This window comes from Aquila chrysaetos, chromosome 17 (assembly GCF_900496995.4).
Source record: "Aquila chrysaetos chrysaetos chromosome 17, bAquChr1.4, whole genome shotgun sequence".
Lineage (NCBI taxonomy): Eukaryota > Metazoa > Chordata > Aves > Accipitriformes > Accipitridae > Aquila > Aquila chrysaetos.
Window position 1 is genome coordinate 28,570,188 of NC_044020.1, and position 27,258 is coordinate 28,597,445.

Consider the following 27,258-nt stretch of genomic DNA (forward strand, 5'->3'; position numbering starts at 1 on the left):
GCAAGAGATTTTCAGTTCCTGGGAGCGCCACCGTTCCATAGTTGGTAGGATTTAAACCCACAGAGGAAGATCCACAGTGGGTTTCCAGTTCTGTTCTTTAACCACCCTGCTTCAGCCACACATGCTTAGGGGTCGGTCTCTCTTAACAGCCAGACCCTTTTGGACATGTTCATTGTTCCTTCAGTAAATCCTACTGAGATTAGATGGCAAAACTAGTTCTTTGCTTTTATTTTTAAAGATCTTGTAAGCCTGTGTATTCTAAACAGAATGAAAAAGGAATATAAACAAAAATTAAGTTATGGGCCAATTCAAGCTTTGGTTTTTAACCATGCAAGTATGGATCATTCGGTTACTTTTTTTACTCAGTAATCTGAAGCAATTTACATGGAGACTTTGAAATGAAGAGAGAATTCAAAAATTATTCCGTTTTTTCTAGCAATAACTGCAACACTACGCACTGCCATTACATTCCTGCAATCTTATAAGCTTCTGCTCAAGTGACTGTCTCTGAAGGAGTACGACCACTGAATTCAAAGGGACCAGGTATGAAAGTTAAGTTACATACACAAATCTTTGTGGGAATCAAAGCTTTAACATGCCCTGCAGGGCATTAGTCTACATCAAGAACTATTGAAATACTGAACTTGTTCATGGACTCTTGAAAATAGAAAGCATTATCGGTTACTTGCTGATGCACGGCCAGCGTGTCTGGACTGTGCAAGAGACTGTATTTTTTCCAGACAATGGCTACAATATAGTTTTCAACAAGTTTCATTCCATTTATTGAAAAAAAACCAAACCCACCAACAAACAGAAAACAACACCCACACACACACCCCCCAAAGCTTATGGAAGGCCACAGAATAAGGCTTCTTTTCTCATGTCCAACTGCAATAATTTATGCAGTCCTTTTGGAATCAAGAGGACTCAATCAAGATGGAAAACGCCCAACCGATACTTCACATGGGTCACCACACCATGAAAAAGCAGGCGTTCTATACCGAATCGAACCTTAAAGAGCCCGATTCCTCACAGAAACGCTCGGCCCGGCCACGGCCACCAGAGCCGCGCCCGGGGGCGATCCCCGGTTCCCTACGTGAGGCTCCGGGCCCGTGGCCCTGGGCCCAGCCTTCCTCCCGAGGGCTGGCGGCGGGCCCTGCGCTGTTACCGGCCCACCGCCCGGAGCTCCGGGGGATGAGCACGACGCGGCTCCGCCGCTCCCGTTACCCTCTCACCCGCCTCCGACGGCCGGCGACGGCCCGGCCCGCTCCCGCCGGGAAGAGGCCCGGGCGGGGCGGGGCGAGCCTCACCACAGCCCCGGCGCCGCACCCAATAGGCACTTACCTTACTGTTGCCAAGCGAACAGCGGCGCCCCCCGCCCAATCAGGTGCGAAGGCCGCTGTTACCACGGCAACAGCGTCCCGGCACCAGCGGATCCCAGGAGGTGCGGGACGATGCCGGCATCGCATCGCACCGGCGGGCCCCGCTCTCCCATCCCGGGCCGCAGGTAACGACCCGGGGCTCGGCAACCCGGTAGACCGACGAAGTTCACTGCGGGGACGTGGCCGGGAGCAGCGGGGGCCGTCCGGGGAGCCACGGCCGCGTTGTAGCGGCGAGCGGGGCCTGGCAGGGCGGCGGGAAAGCCCGGTGTTGGCGGCCTTTTCGTGAGGGAAGCCCGTCCCCGCCCCGCCGGGGACCGGCCAGTGGGTCAGCTGCCTCCCTACACGAGCAGAGCGCTTGAATCACTTTAATTAACTTTTCTTTTCCGTCGTCTAACAATGAGCAAAGCCCCAACCAAGGCAGAAAGTGCTGCGGGGTTTGCTCGCACCGGACGGCTCTGGAAATGGGGGTGAGGGACTCTGCGGTGAGCATGGAGGGAAAGGGGCCTCTCTGTGTTCTGTCAGGGTGAGGGCTGCAGGTTCGGGCTGAGGGAAAAGAAGGTGTGGCTGTTGGAATCCTCTGCTGTTATGTTCAAGGGGAGGAAAGAAAGAAAAGAAATTCTCTTAGGGGGGAAGCCATCCCTAATTGCCCCTGATAAAGGCGAATCTGGTTGGTGTGTGGTTTATTCCACAGTTCTTTTTGCCAGGAGTTCTTTCACCTTTTCTCTGAAATACCTGAAAGACAGGTGCTTTATAGTTTAGGATCTTTGTGGGCCAGTAGTCTGTCACTGCAGCCAAACTTAGAGCATGTCCTGGTAATCAGAATGACCTGCTCACACTGAGGAAGTACTGGGCAGTGTAGGAGGCGGCCTGTGTGCTATTGAACTTTCTTATTTGATGTGTTGTAGGTTGGCTTTAACTTTGGGGGGATTTCTGCCTTTGGGACACAAAAGCACACAGTCCCTGAGCTCATAATATATAAAATTCTCATTGCAAAATAAAATGCACATCCTGTAGGTTATCTCAGTCTTTTGCATTACTCATCAGAACTGAATCTTGGAGTGAAAATTTCTGTATTTGCTGAAGAGCCATCATCTGCTGTTGTGAGAAGGTTATCACCACAGATTAGAGTGGTGCCAGGTCCCTGCCTGATCTGTTGGAGGTATGTTTCCAGCTGTACCACCTTGTTTGATAAACACAGGAACAACTGAACATGCTCAGCCACTTGAACAACATTAGACCTTCTAAGGGGCAGGGGCCTTGGAGGTGGTTTGTCCGTGTGAGAGATACATGTGCCAGAATCCAGAAAATGCTGCCTTAGTATGTCATGCAGGGACAGCTTACATGTAGGAAAGGATGTGGTATCTAAGTGATTGTTCGTTCTTTCTAGAGAGAGCTTTTATGTTTATTTTCTTCTGTTTAGAAGAGAGAGGGGGGGAGTGAGGGGAAAGAAAGAAGTGTGAGAAACTGTCCTGCAGATACTGAAGTCAGAGAAGGAGGGGAGAAGGAGGCTCCAGGCACTGGAGCAGAGATTCCCCTGCAGCCCCTGGAGGAGGCCACGGTAAAGCAGGTATTTCACTGCAGCCCATGGAGATGACCATGCTGGAGCAGATATCCACACTGCAGCCCACAGAGGACCCCACATCAGAGCAGGTGGGTATGCCCTGGAGGAAGCTGCAGCCTGTGGAGTCCGCAGGCTGGAGCAGTTCGTGAAGGATTGTAGCCAGTGGAAAGGACCCGCACTGGAGCAGGGGAAAAGTGTGAGGATGAAGGAGTGTCAGAGAGGAGCTGCTATGGACTGACTACCACCCCCCTTCCCCATCCCCCTGCACTGCTCCGGGGGATGGAGTAGAGGAGTTGGGAATGAAGGAACGAAGTTGAGCCTGGGAAGAAGGGGAGAGTAGCGGGAAGGTGTTTTAGGGTTTTTGTCTTTGTTTCTCACCATCCTATTCTATTTTTAATTGGTAATCAATGAAATTAATTTTCCCCAGATCGAGTCTGTCTTGCCCGGGTGGTAATTGGTGAGTGTGTTTTCCTGTCTTTATCTCAACCCATGAACTTTTCCATCTTATCTTCTCCCCCTGTCCTGCTGAGGGGAGGGAGTGAGAGAGCAGCTGCGTGGGCATCTGGCAGCCAGTCCACGTCAAACCACCACACCATGGAAGCCTCTGGTAACCCATTTCAAGTCATGCAGGAGCTTATACTCTGATGTGGTTCTGCTGCCAGTTGTTTGCTATAACCCCATCATGAGAACAACAAATTGTGCTAGAGCCACAAACTGTTCACCCTTGATCTGCATGGGGGAATTCATAGTCTTAATTGTTCTCTGACAATTGCAGACACTGTCACTCTTTCAAGGAGAATAAAACAAAATAAAGGACAAAGTGACAGCGATCCTTTTACATTAGGTTACATAAAATGTGTCAGGCTTTAAAAATAAAAAGAGAACTAAGAGAAAACGAAGGTGCGACTTGCTGTCTATCTTGCCAAACACAGTGCAAAACAGTGAAGCTTTCAGAAACAAATGGAAAAAACATTCTATTCTAAAGCTTCATTCATTCTTCCAAGAAAAGAGAAGGACGTGGTCCCATGGTTCTGACTGAAACACTGTAACAGTCCCATGGTTCTGACTGAAACACTGTAACAGATCCTCATTATTCTGTCTGCCTTCTACATTTCTATCTAAACTGGCCAGAAATACGTGTATACCATTTGCAAGATCCATCCGTCTTGTAACTTTAGTGAAACATGCCTCAGATGCAGGAACTTGGTATGTAGACACTTGGGAAAGTCTTATCAATTAAATTATTGAAATGAGAGGAAATGAGGGCCAAATCCCTTAGTGGCTATAAATGCTGTAATTCTTCTGAAGATAGGAAAGCAAGCAGAGCTATTCTGATTTATGGTAACTGAGGATCTTGCCCTCGCACTAGTAGGAGTGTACTTAAAAATATTAGCAATGGATCTGATTTATGACTTTTTATGCACCAGCATGAATTCCAAGTAACATATAAATCAGGAGCTATTCAGTGCAGGTAAGTTATTCTTGATTCATGCACTGATATTTTGCAGGTGTAAAGGCAGTGTAAGTGAGAAGAGAACCAGGCTCAGTATCCGATGAAACTTTAAGTTTGATTGCTCTGTACCTGCAATCTTTGACTTTCAGTATATAGACTTCTTATGGACAATGGACTATTTCTGAAGGGTCTGTGAAAGATAGCTAAGAAAGGCAAGCTGACTGTTAGTAGACCAGGCAGACATATACTTCCACCAGGAAATGTCTAGAGTCCAGAAAATACCAGTTGCACTTGATTTTTGCAGGAGTACTTTAGAGATCCATCCTGATTTTCTGAAGTCAGAGAGCTTTGCTAATGACTTCAGCAGCAGCAGGATGTGCTTCTACTTACCATATTCTTGTTGTAGCCTAGTTACTGAACCACATAGCTGTTGCTACCTTAGCTGTTTGAATTTGCTAACAAATTGATTTAAATATCTCCGCTGAACCTGTAAAAAGGGCAGAGTAGTATTGAACGGTCCGCGAATTTCCCTCTGGCTTGGACATGGTACAAATAGCTGGCTCAGCCTCTTTAGTTTCAAACCCCCAGTACCTGAGATAGAGCTTGGTGGTGCCTGAGGAGGCAATGGCGGAATCAACATGTGTGTGTTTGTTTCAAATACACTTATTGTCTGCCCATATTTATGATGGGGTAGATCTTGCAGCCAGAACCCCTTCATTTGAGCTCTTGGCCTCTGAGAAATGGACCCTTCCTGTTTACGGTTTTTAGGGAGCCAAACTTGCATGGGTGCCACTGCAAGTGTATCAGCCAAGAGACTGTAGTAATGATGACACTTAGCCATGTATCAGATGAAGAAGAAAAGGTTGTTTTCCACCTGAATGGTGGAGAAAGAATGCTTGGAGGCTAATTTCTTTTAATGGATGGCTACAGAGCTAGGACATCTGCCAGGGGTTACTGCTGTAGACGGGCTGTGCTAGTAAATTAAGTGTGCTTGTGACTGTTTTTTGGCACTGAGGCTAACTGGCACGGAATAGCCTATGTCCAGACTGTTAAACACTTCTCACCCTCTGAAACAGGATGGCTGCGTGCAAACTGCCCATTGGGAATGGTTCCTGACCAAGCTAACTCCCAAAATGTGCCCAAGAAGCTGCTTGACCCAAGCTTGGGTCAAAACCCAGTAAGAGATTATTCTAACAATTTGAGTGTACAGATGATGAAGATGCAGTGCCCAGTGACAGTACCCAGCAACTGCTTAATTTGCCGCATGTTAAGCAGTGGAGATTGTCTACTCAGATCTACTTAATTTCTGTTTGATAACATGAAGATAAGGTCACTTAAGTTGTCAGAAAAGTGTTGTTTTCTCTTCCTTTCCTTTCCTCGCCCCCCCCCCCCCCCCCCCCCCGCCCCTTCTCCCTAGTAGTCCAAAGCACTGAGCTAGGTAATGAAAACTTGAAGTGTTTGTACCATGGTGATTTTGTTTGTTTATTAATTTTGGATGGTTTTTCGAGGGGAGGCGGGGAGGGGGCAGAAGTGCTTTTCTGCCTGTGTAAAATGCTGCACAGTCCTGCATTTTTGCCAAAGGACTAGTGAGTCTTGCTCTTGTCCCGCTGTTTTTCACTTGGCTGCGCAATGTCTGCTTTATTTTTACTTCTTGTCTCCATTTACAGAGAATTGACTGACCCTCCTTATATGGCCTTTGTCATTTGTACATAGCATGCTAGATTTTCAGAACTCATAGAACTCCCAGTGCTAACGCTTTCTATACTGTTGTAATTGAGTGGCAGGAGCAAGGTGCAATTGATGGGCACATATCAGAGAGAGGAGGAAATATATTATACTGTCTGACTGCCACTCAGTTTGGGGAGAACCCAAATTTCTAATTTTGAATTACATTTGTAATAGAGGAAACAAGGCCTTTTAAAAGATTTCCTTTGAAGTGTCTGATTGGGTTAACTACATAAGTATCAATACAATTACCCTGTGATCCAGTGCATAAGACCGCCAATATTTGGAACTATTTTTGTGACTAATGACTGTAAAACAGCACAGAAAAGATTGGGTGATAGCACCATCACCTGGATCACCCTTATTTTATTAGCACTCAAAACACATTCCACGTGTTTGTGGACACATGTTGTCCTGAGACAAATGCCTCATCATACCTGAATAAGCCCCAGAGTGGCTTCTCCCAAAGTTTTGAGTGGTAGAGCGTTATCGACTCTCCACATTCCTACCGGGAGCTTGCATAGTGGTGTTTGCAATCGCAGGCGCTGTTCAAGCTGTATGGTTGCACAGAGCAGATGCAGACCGTTTAACATTGCCTAGCGGGTCACCAGTGAGCCACACTTACGAAACTGTTGCATATGCCATGCAATACTATCTCTGTCTGATTGTTATTTTCCCAGTTAGCTCTTCTGTTTATACTTACAGTATAGTTTGCCTCAGATTTCCTGGTGCGGAAAATTAATAATAGCTCTTCATAAAACAGAGTAATTACTGTAATGAGCTGGTGTCTGGTACATGCATTTTTCTCCTGCAAAAGCCTAAAATTCTAAATAAACATCTAAGCAACTGTACTGCTTAATAAAATAGCAGGCTTTCTTAACTAAAAGGTTGTGTTTTTAAAGATTTTTAGAGTACTTTAATGTGCATAGCCTTCAAGATAATGGGCAAAAACATTTCCAGAGGTAATTCTGTGTTATTTGGTAAAGGAGTTAGTCTACCACTCTGGTCTCCTACTCTAAACTGCATATCTGAAAGTGCTGACATAGGAGATAGTTCTTGCTGACTAACAGTGACTAGATGAGAGGAGTTCACAATTTCTGTGTTTGTGCTGGACACTATCTCAGTCAATATTTTTATCAGCAAATTAGATCTCATGTCAAGAAATCAGGTTTTGTCTCGCTTGTTGCTGTTGCCAGCCACAGTGCTTCTTATTCATGTCCTATATTCTGGTGTGTTTAAAACATAATCCTGTTTTAAACCCAGGGGAGACTGTGGCCAGAGTGACAACTGCAGAAGACCTCAGTGCCTTGCACCTCTCCTCTCAAGGCATCACATTTACCCCAGGACCTCATTCTACACAAAACAGAGCATCACTGTGTGGCAGCATGTGGAGCTCAATTAAATCGGCTGCAGATTTGTACCGAAGTCTAAGCGTTCACAGCCTTGGGACTTTAAATCAAAATCCTCCTATTGCTCAGAGGATAAGCACTGTGTAACTTGCAGGTGGCATCATCCTCTCAGTCCTTTCTGTCCTGTTGTTTGCTTGGGGTTCAGTGGTGCCTTTCAGTGTACCAAGTTGCAGCGTCCAGGGAGCCCTTATGCTACTTAGGGTTTGGGGCACATTTCCCTCACTACTTTGAGAGAAGTTGTCTGTTACAGATACACCATGTTTTCTGGATCCTGTGGACAGGAGCAAAATCAATCTAGTTCTATTGATGGAGAGAGGGTGGAACAGGGAGCCATGGCCCTTCTCACCCAACTCTTGTTCCTCCTGCTTGTATGTGAGGAAACAGGGTCTCTATTTTCTTCCCTTCTTTGAAGTCCACTGGAACTTGAGAGAGACGCCTTCTTTGGACCACTGTCTCGCTTCTGTTCTGAAGTCACTACAAGATCACTGTTTCCAATTATAACACATTACCAGATTTGATATACATCTTGTCCTTTGGGAACTCATTTGAAATGACTATACCCTTACCACAGAAAGCTCATTTTCTGGAGGAGTAAGATTTATAGTTTGTTCCAATCAAGTATGAATTTGCTGTTAATCCCAATGTGGACATTCCTCTTGCAAGTAATTTTTAATTATTATCGTGTGAGGCTTCCTCCATCACAGTTCGTGTCACTTTTCCTCCTCTCCTTGCCATGTAGTTTTAGATTTAGGGTCAGATTCATTGTAGGAGTAAGCTGTGACAGCTCTATTGATTTCACTGAAGCTGTATCCAGCTGTGAATTTGAATGCTTTCTTTTGTCAGAACGGCTTGAAGTTGAAATGAAATGTGCGAGGTGTCCATGATTGTATACTTTCATTGTAAGGAAGGGATGAGCATAAGAAAAAATTTGGCTCTCGTAAAACTGCAGCAAAGCTCTAAATAACAAAAAGCTGTATTTTGCCATCTTGCTTTCTGTAAACAAAGCTTCTTCTGAAGGCAGTTACATTTTGTTTAAGAGCAGATCCTAGATTAACGTTTGGAAAAACCATAAATGCCTATGAACTAGCCTCTGTGTTCAGATTTGTGTACAAAACCTTCTTTGATTCAAGTAGAAGGTAATTAAATGCTCATAGGTATGGCTGGATTTGGCTCATTAGGAATCCAAAAGAAACATCAGGGCAAATCTTTTGGTCCTTGTTTAGTTCTTATTCAAGTCTAATGAGAGCCAGAGGTGTCTTAAGTAATATAAGGCATCCCTGTAGACTATATTGCACTGTCAGGTACTTCCACTCTCCACTGCTGGCTGTGTTTTTCATGGGAAAGGGGCTGGCATGTGCTACAATACTTACCAGCCATAGACTCCATATACAGACAATGAATGTTGACCCCACTACTACATGATATCTCTACCCAAAGCTCAATAACTGAATAAAGTCTCTAAATTTTACAGGGTGGAGAGATCCTCTCTGCAGTTTGAAGTGGGAGGGCTGCTGTCATGGAACACATCTATGCACTGTAACTTTATTGGTTTTTAACTTTTAAAACTTCAGTGTATATTCCAACTTACTGTTTTGGCTATAGTAGCAGAAAGAGCAACCCCAGAATCTTTTATTTAAATACTTACAATTGTGTTTGGTTATTTATTGCTTTCAAATCAGTAGGCAAACCATAACCAATTTACTTAATATTTCTAGGAATGAACTGATTTGTATTGAATTCTCAGAAAAATATGTGATTTTGCCAGACTTAGGGGTATCTGGTGACTGCCTGATATATTTTACAGTTACGCCTGTGAGCTCCATCCCAGATCCTACATTATTCTCCTGGGACGTCGGGCAGATCTTACTTCAAAAGACAGCTGAAAAAGAAGATGAACTGAAAAAAGCATTTCAGATGCTTGATGTTGGTCAGACTCTGACAGTCACAAAGGGTGAATTCAGGAGAGTGATTGAAACCTTTCTCTTCCATCTAACAGAAGCCGAATTTGATACTGTGCTGGCAGAGGTATGCTACGTCATTGCTGTTTATAATCATTTCGAGGCTGTTCCTGTTTACATCTAGAGCAAAATTTCATTGGGAGCAGGTTCCAGACCAATATTATCAAAAAGATGCTAGACATGGTCAAAACCTTTTGTTCAAGTGAAAGCCATAGAAAACTTGCAAAAGCAATGTGAGGTAAATTTGACAATTGGTATGTTTATATGAGGATTTTGTCTGTGTAGTGTGTCTCACTATTTGAAAGAGTTGTAATTTACTAGCAGATTTTTTGATTTAAAAAAAAAAATCTCACAGCTTAAATTCATATACATGCAGTGTTATGAATATGCATAGATTAGGTTGTGAACTTTGAGTCAGAGACCAGCTGTTTTTTGTCTGCACAAGTCGTTTCTCAGCTCACTTTTGGTATTTGCTACCTTATAAACCATCGTCAGATTGGACTTGAAGGAACATTGGGTGTTTATATGATATCATGACTGACACTTATCAAAAATAAGGGAGGATTCTGATGCCAATCTGCACCAGCATTACTGTAGACTTAACTTCTGTCCTGAAAGTGTAGGTGACTAATTTTTATATATATTCTTTTTTCCTAATGTACTTGGCTCTTGTTTATTTGTTTAATTTGAGTGAACTGATCCATTACATTTGCATTTTAAACTAATCAGCCTGTAATGGGTTAGGCCCATTTCAGCCAAGATTGATGTTAAATTCTTTGCTAATACTACATTGTCTTTAGGGGGACACATATACACCTGAACCAGAAAAGGCCTTGGCTCTGTGTAAGCACTGCTCAGCAATAAGGAAAACATCTTGGTATTACCAACACTGTTTTCAGCACAAATCCAAAACATAGCCCCATACTAGCTACTATGAAGAAAATTAACTCTATCCTAGCCAAAACCAGCACAACGCATTAAATAGTCTTTTGGAACAAGAGAAGGATGCATCAGTGATGCTGATGAGAATGGATATACTTTCATATATATATGTGAAAGAACATAGAGCTAGAGAGTTGAGAAATCTTTATGTTACGTGATGGAAAGACTTGTAGGTTGTAACTTGTTTGGGAGGGAATTACCAGATATTAAATTAATGCTCTGCTTAATTCTAGACAAGTTGCTGAGAAGTAATAATCCATAATACACAAAAGAAAACCAAAATTATAAGATACATTTATTTTTGCTGTTTAAGAAAAGAATGAGTAATGCAAATGAAGTATTTAAACAATCTAATATCACTGTAGGACTTATCCATGTATATTGAAATACAGACCCCAAATATTGGCAAAGTTACTGTGCCGTATCTCGACTTCCTGTCAAAGTTCACTAAAACTGCCAGAAGTACCAGCATGCTCAAACGGTAAGTGTTCCATATTATGCAGGCAAATTGCTTCTAAATTGTAGTCATGAATCACGTGCGAGTTGTCTAGCTCTCCAGGAGGAATCTAGCTGCTAATGTGAGCTTCTAGTGACATAGAGATATGATACACTTTTTTCTAAAATCATTTTTTTCTGTATGGGTAATTGGCGTAGTTGCCATAGGAATGTTACCCGATTGCCAAAGGGAAGGGAATGGTCTGCCAAGCCACTGATCTGGGAAAATATGAACCTTTAAGACTAATCAGTCTGTTCTCTAAATTAACAATGAAAGTTGTTGTGTATGAAAGAAATTATAACTGATTCAGTTTAATAGGGATTTGAAAGCATGCCACTCAGCTTGACATGTCTTTAAGTGAAACATAGAAGCTAAGGCAAGGGACCCAATAATGGGAAAGTTATAGTGTTTCAGGATTCAATCCTTTAGAAGTAAATAACTCACATTCATCTTCATTTCCAGTGCAAGTAATTTTTCAGTAATAAAGTTGAGAAGACACCAGCTGTGTGTGAACTGGGGTTAAGTTTGGATTCTTACCGTCAATGAAGTAAATGGAAAGTAGAGCCGTACTTGATGTAAAAAAAAAAATTAAAAAACAAACAAACAAACAAACAAACCCCAAACCCAAATCTGTACTCTCGCAGTAGCTTTCTTAGTGAGTACTAAATATTTTTCACACCACACCCCTCACCCCCCCCCCCACTGTAAAATATAAAGGGTGAAATTCTGCAAGGGGATCTGCAGGGAAATTCCTTTTCCTTCAGTTTGCCCTGCAGGTTTGTATGATCTAGCCTTCAATAAAGAGTTGCCTCAAAAAATATTCTGTAAATTCCAGTCCGGCTTTGTTCCCAGCAAGTGCAAAGCTAAGAAAACTCTCAGACAAAGAAAGAATGAGGGAGTGTAATACTAAGGATACAAAAATGGGATTAGGACTTTGAAAGGAAGCAGGAGGAAGAAGAGGAGCAGCAAAAGAAAAGAAGAAAAAGGGAGGGACCTAAGCCACTTTCTCCCAGAGAGACAGGGGAGCTTAAAAAATTCTAATTAATTAGTGAAAACTAATTAAATAACAAATGAGGGATCTTTCCTGGAATAAAAGGTTAATCTTTTCTTTATTACATGCAATATAATAAAACGGTAAAGCTTTTTGTACGCTTGGGGTTGGATTTTCTTCCGCTGTTCAAGGAGAATATACAAGACGTGACTCTTGATTTCCTTTTAAACTCCCCAAAATGTGGAAAGTAAGGATCAGGCTCAGACGCTCTTGTCTTCTGGCCAGCGAGTTTGCTGGGGAACCGCTCCGAGGTGTGCGGGAGCGGCCCCGGCGGTGGGTTTGCGAGAGCCCCCGGGCACGGACGCCCGTGGTTTGCCCACGGGAGGGCAGCACCGGGGCTCTTCGCCGGGAGTTTTGCTCGGAGCTGCTTCTCCTCTCTATTGAGAACTCCAGCCATTCCGCTGAATGCAGAGGCTGGAACGATGGCAGAGCGTGGCTTCTCGGGCTTCATCCCACAAATACAGATATGAATACAAAAGGGCTTTTCAGGAGCAGTCAGTTAAGGCTGAAACCAGAGAGGGAGGTGCGGAGAGTGGAATTTGGCACCTGCAGAACTCACCAGCGAAAGTAAACTTGGCTGGTAGTTGACTCTGAAAATGACCCGCTCTGGTGCTTGGTGCAAGTCAATAGGATGAGGAAACAAAAGCAAAAGCAAGTCGATGTATTTTTAATTTTTAAAAGCATTTTAAAAGTTACTGGTGACAAGTGGATATCGGATTCGTGCTGGGGGAGAAGGGGAGGAGGAGACATGCTTCTTGTTCTCTGAAGAACACTTGACGGGAGCAGAGGAGAGGGGAGAACTGGCACTCTAACTTTCTTGACCTTGGGACTCCCTAGTACTCTGTCATCCCAGGGGCCAGATCAAGCTCCTAATAAGCCTTTGTGTCCCTTACAGCAGCCAAAAAAAATCCTTCAAGAAAATATATTTTACACTAACAGTCATCACGCTTGTGGTAGAGGAGCAGCTGCCACATCTCCGTTCTGCTCAGGGATCCAGATTTGTAGTGATTTTCTCCAAGACCAGTGCAGAGCTGTGAAGAACAGCCACAACGAAGGCAGCATCAAGCCACTTTCTTGCAATTATAGTTGTTCACATGCTAAAATAAAACTCTCCCATTGATGTCCCTACAGTGGTCGGTCTTCAATGGTACTGTGATGCACTTGTGGTTTATGTTCATTGATGCACTTGTGGTTTATGTTCATCTAATCTTTTTTATTATATTTATTTTCAGGTTGAACAGGCACAGTCACCAAACAATAACATTAAGACAGCTGGAATCCCTGCTCAAGGAGAAAGTATGCTGACCACGGTAATAACAGAAACCACATGCTGGGGTAGTAATTCATTTCAGATAAGTAGATGTTGCTCTTGATGTACCGATATCAATTTAGTAACATGTTTAAAAGGATGTTACCCTGTTGAATCATGAAGACGTGGTCATGCTTGTATGCTTTTTTGTAGGTTTTTTTTGTTGTTGTTTTGCGTTTTTTTATTATGCTGAAGTACTAAGTAGTATTTTAAAAGCCTCTCTGATCCACACTGTGAGTCCCTTTTTAGCATCAAAAACCTAAGCACTCTTCTCTTTCAAGCAGTCTTGCAGCAAATCTCTGGTGTAGGACTGGCATAGTCCCACTGTGATTTTATTTCTTAGTTTCTAGATGCTTGTGGCTTGAGTAACAATGTTTGACTTGTTTAAGAAACTAGATTCTCCATGGCAGTACAGTTTCTGTAATTGTTTAGCTCTTTGCAAGACTGATGTAAAACATTTTGTCACATCAGAAGAATGGTATTTTATGCATTTTGTACTCTTTTTACTTAGAAGTATCCGGCCACCTGAGAGCTCAGTCTGCTTAAATCTCAACACAAATTTGAACTGCACAAACCCACTTTTTTAAATCGAGGAGAAAGTGGTGGTGTGACTATGGGAAAGCTAGATTTTTATTATTTTATTTTTGCACAAACTGAGCCATGAAAATCTGTTTATCAACATCATAGTATTTTATTATATTTGGGCATTTGCAAGTTAACCTAATGTCACATATCATGCCTAATAATAGTTATTATTTACAAGGACACAGAAGAGTATTCCATGCCTTCTAGAGCACTGTGTGACAGTCTGTTGGCTCTACCCTAAGACTGTTCATAGAAGAAATACATTAAACATAACCTGATGTAAATTCCAAGGAAAATCCAGCCTCCTGCTGTGCTTGGCATGGGCTTGGCCTGTAATTTGGGAGGGAGAAATAAAATCTTTCTGATTTCACAGCTGTTATTGCACCTCAGGGCTGCAGTAGTATTTGCAACCCATTTGCTTCCCTTCCACTGAGTAGGACATCTGAATATATCCTCACTCTAGTCTGAATAAAATATTAACATATCGCAAGGCTGTTAGGACAGATTGTATCCGAGACAATCTTTTCTCGCTGTGGAAAAGCCTATCAATCATAACTTGGTATAGTTGTTATTAATGCCATAGCTTTTATTCATTTGGCTATATGCAGCTAACTGAAGAGTAACGTTTACGTTTTCATGTTAAGCGTTTCCTATCACAAAAGAAATTGCTGAAATATATTCTTATTACAGAATTTATGAATTGAAAATATCCTCCAAAGTCCTGATTAGAGGTAAATTTAATTTACAAGGTTCTATGTGTTTTTTTTTTTTTTTAACAGCATTGTGAAACAGAGCTGTTATGTATATTTTAGTACATTAACAGAAAACATCATTAACTTAAGGCAAGGTTACTGCTACATATATATCCCAGGAACAATTCAGTTAAAGAAGTACTGCAAGATATGTAAATGCATGATGTACACAGATAATTATTCAGATACACTTAAGAGTTCATATACTCTTTTAAGTATTTATCTGTAATTTATCACAGTGGTTATTCCCAAGTCGAACCTTATTCTGCTCCTGTTTGGATGTACATCATCAGTCAAGGATACATTTATATTTGTAAATCTGATTGGGTTTTGAATATGTATGTGCATGTTAAAAAAAAAAAAAAAAGAAAAAGTTCTTAATGTCCTCAGTAAAATACAGAATAGTAATTTTCTCCTTGTATAGGCAGAAAGCTGTATTTGGACCACCTACCACATGTACGTTTATTTAGACATCATAACTATCATAATGGCCAAGATCAAGTGTGCTGGTTTTGGCTGGCATAGAGTTAATTTTCTTCGCAGTAGTTAGTATGAGGCTATGTTTTGGATTTGTGCTGAAAACAGTGTTGATAATACCGAGATGTTTTCCTTATTGCTGAGCAGTGCTTACACAGAGTCAAGGCCTTTTTTGCTTCTCTCACCACCCCACCAGCGAGGAGGATGAGGGGACACAAGAAGTTGGGAGGGGACACAGCCAGGACAGCTGACCCCAGCTGGCCAAAGGGATATTCCAGACCATAGGATGTCACGCTCAGTGTATAAAGCTGGGGGAAGGAGGAGGAAGGGGGGACGTTTGGAGTGATGGCGTTCGTCTGCCCAAGTCACCGTCACACATGATGGAGCCCTGCTTTCCTGGAGATGGCTGAACACCTGCCTGCCGATGGGAAGTGGTGAGTGAATTCCTTGTTTTGCTTTGCTTGCGTGTGCAGCTTTTGCTTTACTTATTAAACTGCCTTTATCTCAGCCCACAAGTTTTCTCACTTTTATCCTTCTGATTCTCTCCCCCATCCCACTGTGAGGGAGGTGAGTGAGTGGCTGTGTGGTACTTAGTTGCCAGCTGGGGTTAAACCACGACATCAAGAAAAGCAGCAGGTGGTTCAGAGCATGTTCTAGTCAGTGAAAAAACATAGGGGGGAACCAAGACCTGACAGGGGCCTTGGATTTCTCATCACTGTTGTGCACTTAGAAACTCTAGCTATGCTGACAGTTCACTTAATCAAATGATCCAGGGCTGGCCTTGCCTGGTTTTATGACACCAAAGTTATTGTATCTGTTGGAAGTGAGCCTTAGTGCCTTTGTAGTTATTCTTACTTGCTCAGTAAAGCATAGATAAGCTAGGAAAAGATTTTGAGTATTTCAAATGCCGGGGCAAATCTCTACATTTAGTTTTGACTTTAGGACTCCTTCTATCATTTCTAGTCAAATGTAGTAAAATATTACTCCTGAAGGTCACTGTCTGGGGAAAAGCAGGTTTAAAGAAAAACCAACCAACCAAAAAAACCCGAACAAACAACTGATCAAGAAAGAAAAGTAACAGCAAATTGTAGGAAAATGGCCACAATGTGTAGGATCCACAGTGCTGCCTCCTAAGAAAAGAACAGCCTCAGAAGGAGGGCCAAATGCTGAACAGATGCGTGCCTGGGAATGTAAATGGTGGTGCATGAAAGAACTCTTTTTCTACTGACTCAGTGAGTGTTCAAGGTAGTAAGGCAGCAATGTAGTTGGGATACTTATGCACTTCTTTATGTGCTGTAACAAGAACCAGAACTTTCATACCATACCAGAAGCCCAGACTCTTCTTTTCCATGCTCCTGGCCAGCTGATGCCCTGGCTGTATGCTACTGCCCTGGCTCAGTAGACACCTCTTCAATAAAGGGCAACTTGTCTTCTAAGCATCCAAATCTGTCTTCTTTTTCTTTACAGAGTACAATTTCACTGACTTGGCTGCTAGGACTCCAAAAATAGGGACAGGATTTGTTCCCCAGTGATACTTGCAAAAGGACATGGCACCACACAAAGGAGCCTCAGCTTCAATGATGCAGTGTTCCTAAATGTTAAAAAAATAAAACTTTGTTCAAGAAGAGCTTGCAACCTGAAACAGTTTTTTTAATGACAGTGAAAGGACTCTCCTGAAGTGAGTCAGCCCCTCCAAATAATAGTCTCTTTAAGAAAGGAATCTAGCAAGTATGAAAAAGAAATAACTAACGCTCAGTTTGCTGGAGTGCCAAGATGGCTCTGTACTCCATGTACACATCCATTTTATGTGGAGGTCTTTTACTCATAGCTGGATGGTGGGAGTGGGAATATTATATTAGCTAAGTTCAGGCCCCAACTGTTTCTCTTTAAAGATTACTGAAGTACTGGGATTGATTTGCATTTACAACAAGCCTGTTCATGTAAAGCAGAATGTAAAGAGAACTGAAAATTGATTTACTTTGTGTACTCATTGCACAAATTTCAAGGTCTCTAAAAATTGCTAATGGGTTGTAAAAGGCTATCAATACGAACAAGCGTCAGGCCCATATATTTTCCTCACTCCTCCTACTCTTATGTCCCCTCCCCCATTAATTTTTGATTTTATGTTTATGAGGATCTGAAAATAGTCTAATTCTTTTCTATCTGGTTTGGGCCTATCTTTACCAGCTGGTAAATAGGAAATGTTCACTGTAGGAAGCCAATACTCTGCAGAGTGTAAACAGATGGAATCAATATAAAGTGACAAGTTAGACTGTGCTACTGAGAATACAGAGCCAAAACTAAGAGCATAACAGTCACGATACTTATTTTGTTCCAATTCATTTGGTACTGAATAGCACTTCATATATGCACAGCTGTGTCCTTCCGTTTTTTACTTTCTTTCTTCTGGTTTGATGATGACAATTTCAAAGAAAAACTTTAATTAAAGATTTTACACAAAATGGCCCAAAGTAGAATATAGGGAAAATGAGCACTGATGTGTTTATAGCAAGAGAAGAAAATTTGGGGGGCATTTATTTTCTTTCTTTCTTTTTTAACAAAACAAACAAAATCTGATGCGTGTATCTCTCTGTGTGTAATATGCGAGGTTGGTAGATCTTTGCAGATTGAAATATTCCATTTGCCGATAAGGTATATAACCATACCTCTAATAGCTTCCCCATTATCCCCCTCCTTCCCCCGGTGCCCGTACAGCAGGGTGCCATGAAGGGCAGGAAATGGAAGTGTACATCTCTGCGTGGGTGTGCTGGCCGAAGGGAAGGGGACAGTCAGGCAGAGAGACTGCTGCAGCCTGCTGTCAGGCTGTCCTGAGACAGACTGGAAGCGGAGGGACCGAGGGTTTTCCTTTTCCTGCCCTGGAGCCCTTGCCTCACGTGCACCTCCTCCACTCTCGAAAAGGGTGTTTTGGAGACCGTGGATCTGATGCACAGTCCCTTCAGGGACGGTTAGAGGGGTGGTAAGCTTCCAAGCTGTCCTGTGTTGCAGGGTTTGCCTTCAAAGCATATCTGAGCTCTGGTCCTTTTGCCAGAGAGAGTGCCAGGTGTTATAGTACGGGTTTTTCTTTACTAATTTATGCATTTTTGACACATTTTCACAAAAATGGAAGAAGGCAGCATGTTTTACCACTCTGTCCCCAACTTATTCCTTGCAGCATATTTCTTAATGCTGCCATTAAAATTTTGCTATTTTTGCTTTCTTGGCAAATAATAACCCCAGATTTCCCATATGTTGTTTATTAGGGTGACTGTACGGCTTTAATGAGGGGCAGCAACCACAAGTTTGAACACAGATATTTCTTCTGATACTCATGTCAAGGGCAAGCAGCTTTTGTTCCTGCAGAAGAAACACTGGGTCTGTCCCAGTCTCCTCCATGCATATTCCCCTAGGTAGGCAAGCCATCATGGTGCATCTGTGCAGAACTTCTCCTCCTCCCCATCCAGCCAGCTGCCCCCTCTGCAAAGCACAATTCTTCTAACTATAATGCTAGGGGCCTGCTAGTCTCAGGGATTCCCTAAAACCTCTTTCAGACTCATTCAACATCAGAAAGAAGGTATATGTGATTGTAGGCAGAATTCAGGAGTTTGGGGTAATGGGAACGCATGAAAGCCCCTTTCCAGATCTTCTTCCCACCCTTGCCAAATACCCTGAGCCACCAAGCAAGTTCCATAAAGGCTGGGAGAGGGAAGCAACACATGACGCAGGTGGCACCTTACAAGCCCAGATCCATGGGGGACACAATCGCTGAGAAAAATGCCTTGATAAACAGTGATTGGCAATACTTGGGAGGGTAGCAAAATGAACTTCAGTCATTTGTGGCATGAAATTGTCTCACAGTAAGCTGCAGTCTGTGTAAGGGAGGGTCTGGAAGTTCCTTCTGTTGCGATGTCTGTAGAGGATGTGTTTTCAATGGATATCCTTTGTGCTTCTGAAGTATAAGAAAATATTTAAAATAGTCATTGTCTTCCTTCTTCCCAAGGGATCCCCAAGTGCTTTACATGCATAAATGCTGCTGAAACGCAGTCACTGCTGGGGTGGGGAGCAACAGCCAGCTGGCATGTGTCAGTGACAACAGAGCGCGTTATGCCAAAGACACTATGGCAAGGTCCTGTGGTTGCTAAAAGTGCTGTGATAGCACTAATACTCCCGGGAACAAACAGGAACATTGCTTCTAGTGTCTTTGCTGAAAGATTCTGGTAGCATAAACTGGTTGGTACGTAGCTTATCTAACCTGTACGGACAAATGGTCATATCAAGCTGGCAGAAAAATGTACCACCAGTGCCAGGCACCACAGTATCCAAACCTGTGCTTCACTCATTAAATAATACTTTTCAGTTCAATCTGATTACAGGCAGAAATGAATCAAGATTGCTGTGTTTCTTTCTCCATGAAAAGCTTGGAGTTGTGGTGGAAATGTTTTGCTGATCATGGCAAGGAAGAGAAATCCTAGCCTGCTCTGGTGAAGTCTAATCCTTTCTTTGAATTTGAATTTCCCTTGTTGTTTTAGATATCTATCACCATAGGAAAACGCTTTTTTTTTTTAGTGAATAAAAACTAGTTTTCCTTCTTCATGTCTTTAGCCAGATAAAAAGCTTTATCCTCTTCCACCCTTTTTTGCCAGGCAGAGTTGCCAAGGAGTAGTCAAATCTGCCTGATTCATAGCTACTTACTTTGGGCAACTTTGCTTACATCAGTGGATGGTTATAGCCACAAATAGGCCTATTCATTCTGCATAAATGATCTGCAGTGGGAGTACTGGACCTGGAATCTCGACTCTTTTGGTGAAAACAAAGAAGATATGAAATCTTGGTTCCACTGAAGTACTGACTTCACTATCATCAGGATTCCCTCCAAGGACTTTTCTCCTTCTTACTCCTGGTAGTGCTACAGAGCATATGCAACTGAGCTGGACTTAATTCTGTCTCAGGCAGCTGCATTCGAATGACTGAGTAAGGAGCAGTGGCAGAATCTTTATTATTGCTGCTATTATGTGAGCCAGAAAGAACACAGCCTGACTCAGCTCCCCAGTTGCATTTTCAGAAATAGCAGTTAAAAAGAGTGATATTTTTAAACAAAGTTTTATTCTTGTAAGCTGAACAATTCAACACAGAACAGAGTAAGCATGGAAGCTGTCAATACTACTTTTATTGTCAGTTTTCAGTTTGTAAGCTTACTTTAAGTTCGAGGTTGCTGAGACTTTTAACAGACTTGGAGAAGACAGTTGCAATTGCTAGAATGTTAATATATCTGTCAGTTTGTCCCATGTATACATTTTTTTCAACCCCTAAATCTTCTTGATTTTGGTAATTTTTGAAGTGAAGGGGAAAAAAAAGAGTGCTTTGGTATATGTAGAACAAATAATTCACTGATATTCTGGAGTTCACTGATACTTACGAAATGTATACCTGCCTTGATCTTTGATATTTGGTTTCCAGCAAATCTCTGGGTTTCAGTCATTGAAGGAAGATCATCCTCTGCCTACTGTTTAAAATATATGAATCATATCTGAAATTCATTGCTTTGCCTAAAAGAGTTTTGAAGTTTACTAGTGCCATTTGAAGAGGAAATTGCCTTAGACCTGAGTAAATGCAAAATATTCATTTCTCATGGAGCGTTATTGTAAAATTTTCTGCTGTGCCAGGGAAGGTTGTCCTGTATTATCAAAATAGGTATAAAATGGCATTTTGTATTATACCTTAGCAAAGCTTTCCAGTGCTTGCATTTGTGTCAGTATTGGTTTCTTGTTCATTGAAATCACCTGTAATTTGTAGATTGCAAAGAATGTGAAAAACATTATCAGGTGCTGCAGACTTTTTAACTACAGCTGTGCAGGGTGGACACAGAGGCACACATTAAGGCAAGTTCTTGAGATTGCCTGTTTTAGGATGAAGGACTCAGAATTTGAAAAGTAAGTAAAGAAACAGCTGTGATTTTTCTGTGAGACTAATAATATGATCTTCTGAATGACAGTGGCTGGAGGCTGCTTGCAGCAGGCTAATTTGCCACTTTATCTTCTGTATGCAAGTTGCAGCCTTCAGCCTTTCTCTGACTAAATGCATGCAATAGTAGGCAAGGATAAATATGTTGGTAATTCATTCCAAAGGGATGAGTCCTGCATCAGAATTCATCCCAATCACCTTGATTTTCAGGATGGGGGTTAAGATACTAGAGGGACAATGTGGGACTGCTCTTGCCTGCAGTCTCATGGAGTGACATTGGGGGTGGATGTTCTTGGTCTCAGACCAGGACAGGGCTGAGGAATCTGAATGGAGATGCTGGTGCCTGCTCCACTCTGAAAGCTGAATAGAAGAGATACTGAGAACCCCAGAGGCTTTTCCAGAGGAAGAAGTAGTGGAGAGAGGAAAGAATTTCCTTACTCTGCTTATAAGGTGTTAGGACAGCCTTTTGTTTGTCCTCTTCAGTTCCTTTGGCTTACATAGGGTATACATAAGACATTTTTTAAATATTATTTAGCAGAACCAATGTATCAAGAGGGCAATGTGTGTGTGCAGGACTTATCTACAGGAGGCAGGAACCCCTCCCTTTCACAGCTGAATTGAAATTGTTGGCTTCTGAATGAGAAGGTGTCTTCCCACTCCTGCTGAGACCAGTGAGTGGAGAAAGCCAAGAGCCGTTGCGTCTCACTGGAAAAAAGATCCTGATAGCCAGATGACTAGTGGAATCTTGCCTTTAAGAAAGACAAAAGCTCCGATCAGCTGTTTTGTGCTTCTGCTGAATTCCTGCAGGTAGTTTGAATGTGACTGGTTTTTTTGACCATGGGGCAGAAGAATGCTGCTGTTTGAAATAAAATGGTACTGTGGCACATCTTCACATCCTGTGCGGCTTGAGGCAGTGAAAAGGGAAATGTTGTATCATGGGTACTATGGTCTGCTTCTTCTCACCTTAGCGTGCTTTTCATGTGAAGTGATATGATGAAATGGAAACTCAGAGGCCGCCCCCAGGTAAGGTGAAGCCAGAAAGCAAGGAACAGCTTGATTCAGTGACCCAGTCATCTAGGCCGGGCAGTTGGTTCACCAGCAGCCTCAGAAGAAACACTTACCCTTTTAGGGCTGTGGGTTGCACAGCTACATGAGGGAAAAACGCTTATTTACCTCAGAGGTATGATGTGAGCCTTGATTAATATTTGTGTAGCGTTTGGAAACTAGATTGCTCCATTCATCAATGGCAGAGCAATGGCTAAGTGTTACTATTGGGAGTCCATATGTGTTTCAGATATGATGGATCCAGCGCCCCTACTAGTTTGCCCTGACAGAAGCTGTAGCAGAGCCCGCTCTCTCAGAGCAGGGACGTGGGGATGGGAAGTACCCGGAGCTTTGACGGCAGCAGGACCGGCAGGAAGAAGGATGGCCCGAGCATGATGGGGTAAGAGAGTGCATTCCCAAAGAGCACGTGGAATACTTGCTTAGTATCCTTGCCAACAGGCTGCTGTAAAATTGTGCTTATAAGGCACCGTGATGGAAATATTGAAAGAGATCAAGTGATGACAATGCCTGTGAATTGATGCCAATGACACGCAGGGAGATCAGCTACAAACTGCCTTAAACCAACATGAATCTGATGTTACATGCTCTGTTTCCAAAGAATGCTTGGTGTCTTCTGATTTTGAATGACTTTCTGTGGATTTTGGAGTCTATGAAATCCATCAGGAAATACCACTGGAGATATTCTTTGCTGGACAGGGACTTAAAAGAAAATGAAGCAAATTAGGATGGTACTTTATAGCTTGAGGATTTTTGTTTGGATTTTTTTATTTGGATACTTTTTTCATTGTGAACATCTTCCAAAATAATTTTTGTCAGTTCATATTGCCTGGCTACGCTATTTCATTTTGTGTATTTTTTTCTGGTTGGGATACTTTCCAGAATTAGATATCAACAAACCCAATTAAATAATTTGGTACAGGCAATTATAGAACAGAAGCAATACTCTTCTAAAGCAGGCAATCAAAAAACAAAATGATACTTTATTTGACAATAAACCTTGTGTTTGGCATTGCAATCTGAAAGGTAATAAATCTATAAAAATGTTACTACATCTCATAAGTGCTGAATAATAAAAAAGAACACAAATTTTTGTTTAGGGGGTTTAAAGCTCTAAAATGATGAAATTTTATCAGAAAAGCTTCTGAAGCTTAACAAACAAAAGTAAGGGTTACAAGTCACCTCTGGATGAAACAACAGAATATCAGAAATAATACAGAGATTAAATGTAACATTTATTTTCTTACTGATGGAATATCACACAAATGACTTTTGAAGAAGCCTATTAAATTTGAGAATGTTTAAATATACCCAAATTATACCTGAATATCTTATTATGGATGAACCTTAAAGCAACTGAAAGTGTATTCTTTTCTCAAAGCACAAGTTGCAAGATAATTAATGTTAATAATACATTTAAGGAAGGATGTTAATGCCCTAGTCAAAGGAACCAAATGTTTTTATTTTGAAAGTGTGGTTAAAATCATGGGCCAAATTCACTTCTGTGCTCGTAATTTTGCACTGATCCAGTTAAATCTCAAGGACAACATAAAACAAACGTGTATACTCTGCTCCTCTGTCTGCATGTATATCAATGTACAAAAACTATACATCCTGTAGTCATCATGCCCTAAAATAATGTTGTCCATGTGAATGACTTGGGTCATAATGACTGGGTTTATTTTGTCTATATCGTAGCTGGTTGGGGAGGCATGGGCAACCCAAGAAATTTGAGTCTATATGTCCTTGCTATTTCAAGTATGTCCATGCTTCCCTCTGAATTCCTGATAGACTGGGCAAGCACAATACTTTTTTTTGCACGTTGGGAACCTTATCAAGTCACTTGACTGCTCCAAAAATCTGCACTGCTGACAGTAGTGATAATGGCCGAGAAACTGGAAAAATCCAAAGTGAACAGCAAAAAATTTGACTAAAATGGGTCTCCCATGGAATGTTTAGGTTCTCAAAATCACCATCCATCAAATTCCTTGACAAAAATCAATAGTCCCTGGGCTTCTTAGGTGTTTTTTTTTAACATGTCAAGGGCAGATAAGCAGGCAGGCAAAGTAAATGCTAACAGTCTTTTTAGACTGTTTAGATATATCTATCCCCCTTTATTCCCACGCAGCTCCCTTCCTTGGGCAAAAGATTGGAGTGTTGTATTCCAAACCCAGCAGCCTAAAATGGTGGTTTCATCAGAAAGAAATTTTCTTCTCTTTTTGAGGTTCCTGGTGAGATTTCTACATATCTAAAGAGCCTTTGCTTCAAAGCTGTGGGTCCAGGGATGTTCTAGGGCATTGGGTGCTCAGTGCTTAGCTGCTAGGCTACGTTTCTTTGATATGACTGTCTATCACATTTCTCTGGACAGTATATCTTTCATAGCATGGACCTGCGGCTGTGACTTTTAGAGAAAATGCATCTTATTTGATAGGGCCTGGGCTCCTGCTGTCCTTCAGGTTTCTAGTTTAGAATTACAGTATAATATAATCCACTTAAAATGCTTCTCTCTGCATTGATCTTGAAAAACAACCAACCACCCAATGTTGTTCTTTGGACCAAGTTTTGCTGCCACTTTTCTTTCTGCTGTCTCTTCACAGTGTGGTCTCCTGAAATGATTTCTGCTTTTGGACTCTGCAGCTGTTTCTGATTCAAGCCAGAGCCTGCTGAATATTTGCCTTGGATTGATTAACAAATATTTTTTTCCCATAGTCCTGTTATGGTTGTTCTGGGACACAGTGGTCGAGACTCTCAATTAACTTTAATGGACTTTGGACCAGTCCTGTAATTATTAAAAGGGCTTTTTCTGTCAAGATCCTGACATAAGGCACTGCCCAGACAGATCTTTTGGGCTGGGGACACTTACTATGTAGTTAGGGGAAAATACTCATTTTCAGAGATGTGTCCTGGATGCACAAACTCTGCCAGAGAGCCCTGTTTGTGCTCATAGCATTTCTTTCAGATAGGCCAGTCCAACTCCAGAGAGACAGAGCAATTGTATTACCTCACCAAAAGGATATTAAAAATTTTCGGAAAAAACCCCCAGAAGGCTAACATTTCTGAAACCCAGTCTCTGCTAGGAAGAAGTAAACCCTTTTTGGATGGACCTCCCATCTAAAGATTTACTTGATTATGTGAAAAATATAACTCTCCTTAAGACCAGATCCCAGGACTTCAGCTTTTAGGTTTTCACAGTTGGGCAGTCTTGATCATCTAGTCCTAATGGTCAGGAAAGTTATTTAGATTTCATACCAGGGCTACATTCTCCAGTTTTGTGGGAAAAACCACCCATGAAATACATCTATACCTATTTCCTTAACATCCCAATGACATCCTGAATTCATTGCAGCCAGGCAATACAAACCTTCACTGTTAGATAAATGACTGAAAACATAGAAACAAAAGCCATCTATCTGACTTCTTCCTATATGTGATAACTGGATTTAATTTAAAAATCAGAGAAAGAAAAGGGATATGGCAGCAATTTTTAAATATTGAACTTAAAAGCTTTTTCTTAAAAGTCACATGCTCAAGACGAAGCTGTCCCTAGGCACCTTTAATGTACTCATGTGGCAGTTATGCAGCAAATAACTCAAGGTTATTTTCTTTGGCAGCAATTTCAGAGCAAATCTTTGTGTAAAGAATGATTTCTTTTCCTTGAACAGTGGGCTGGATTCATAAAAAGTATAATGGGTACATTTGTTTGTTTTTCAATTTTAACAATTAGGAGGTATTTGTATGTGTGTAAAAATAGAAAGCGGGAAAATAATGAATAGTTGCACTTATAATTAGCATATTTTGATACTTAGGAAACCAGAACCCATTTCTATGCTTATTAAATGTGCATTGTCAGCTTCAGTTTTTTGGAAATTACAAACTAAAAAATAATTTCAGATGAAGTGTTTCTTAAGGAAGATATACTGAAATTAAAAGTAAACCCAGATTTTAAAATGTCTAGAACAATACTTGGCTTTCTTGTGCTTAGAATCATAGAATGGTTTGAGTTCAAAGGAACCTTTAAAGGTCATCTCGTTCAACCCCCCCTGCAATGATCAGGGGCATCTTCAACTAGATCAGGTTGCTCAGAGCCCCGTCCAACCTGACCTTGAATGTTTCCAGGGATGGGGCATCTACAGCCTCCGTGGGCAACTTGTTCCAGTGTTTCACCACCCTCATCGTAAAAATTTTCTTTCTTATAGCTAGTCTGAATCTACCCTCCTTTAATTTAAAAGCATTACCCCTTGTTGTGTTGCTACAGGCCCTACTAAAAAGTCTGTCCCCATCTTTCTTATAAGATCCATAAGATCTTATAGGCTTGTTCCTGTAATAGTCTTATCAGCACTAAGAAATGTGCTAGTCTTGGAGCTTTTAAGCAAAACTTGTGCAAAGATTTTCCATTGTGGATCTGGGTAGTCCAGCTATATTCATGGCACTGATTCAAGAATATTATGGCTGCACAAGACGGGATGCTTCAGCCAGAGCCAGAACTAGTGGTAAAGTTAATGTAGTTGGGATCCATGTGCTCTGAAAGACTGTGTGTTTGCAAGGACAGGGCTTTAGAGAGGATCGGATCCAGAGCCCTTTGAATGTAATGAACATATTTTCATTGTTTTCAACTGGTTTCAATCCAGTCCTTCCATCCTGGGTGTAGAGAGGAAACAGTGATCAAATTTAAGCAGGTATAGAACATAAGCACGTACTGGAATTTTTTTTTTTCAGATTATAATCTGAATATAGATAGGGAAGTCACAGACATAAATAGGGAAATCATTAAATGACAGGAAGGGCAAGGCAATCCAAAGGCTAACTTAAAATACCTGAGGCTTGTTGCCCTTTCTAGTAAGTGAAAAGATATTAGCATATCCAGAGAGCAAGCAGGTGAGGACTATAGTTTAGGATTTCTGAATCACCCTGTGGTAGTACTTGTTCTCCTCCTTCCCTCCATCAAGAAGGGTAGAAGAGACTGCTGCCAGTGTTTAAAGCTAGTCTTTGGGAATACATTCCTTGGACAATAAATTTACGAAAGCAAATTAATCATTGTGATGATTAGGACCAATAATTTGGGTTTCTTAAGGCATATTAACATAGATGAATCAAGAATGATGCTACGTAATTTGTGTTCTCTTCATATGCCCAGATGA

The 27,258-nt window shown here is 41.7% G+C and overlaps 1 protein-coding gene across 1 annotated transcript in view; it reads left to right on the forward strand.

Moving 5' to 3' along the window:
* Positions 1–1,431: 1,431 nt before the first annotated feature.
* EFCAB6 (EF-hand calcium binding domain 6) overlaps positions 1,432–27,258 on the forward strand; it is a 113,289-nt gene continuing 87,462 nt past the window's right edge. The window contains 6 exon segments of the mRNA XM_030041432.1: positions 1,432–1,507; positions 7,385–7,624; positions 9,335–9,555; positions 10,796–10,911; positions 13,210–13,273; positions 20,891–21,027. Coding sequence (XP_029897292.1) covers positions 9,445–9,555; positions 10,796–10,911; positions 13,210–13,273; positions 20,891–21,027 — 428 coding nt within the window. The 5' untranslated portion in view covers positions 1,432–1,507; positions 7,385–7,624; positions 9,335–9,444.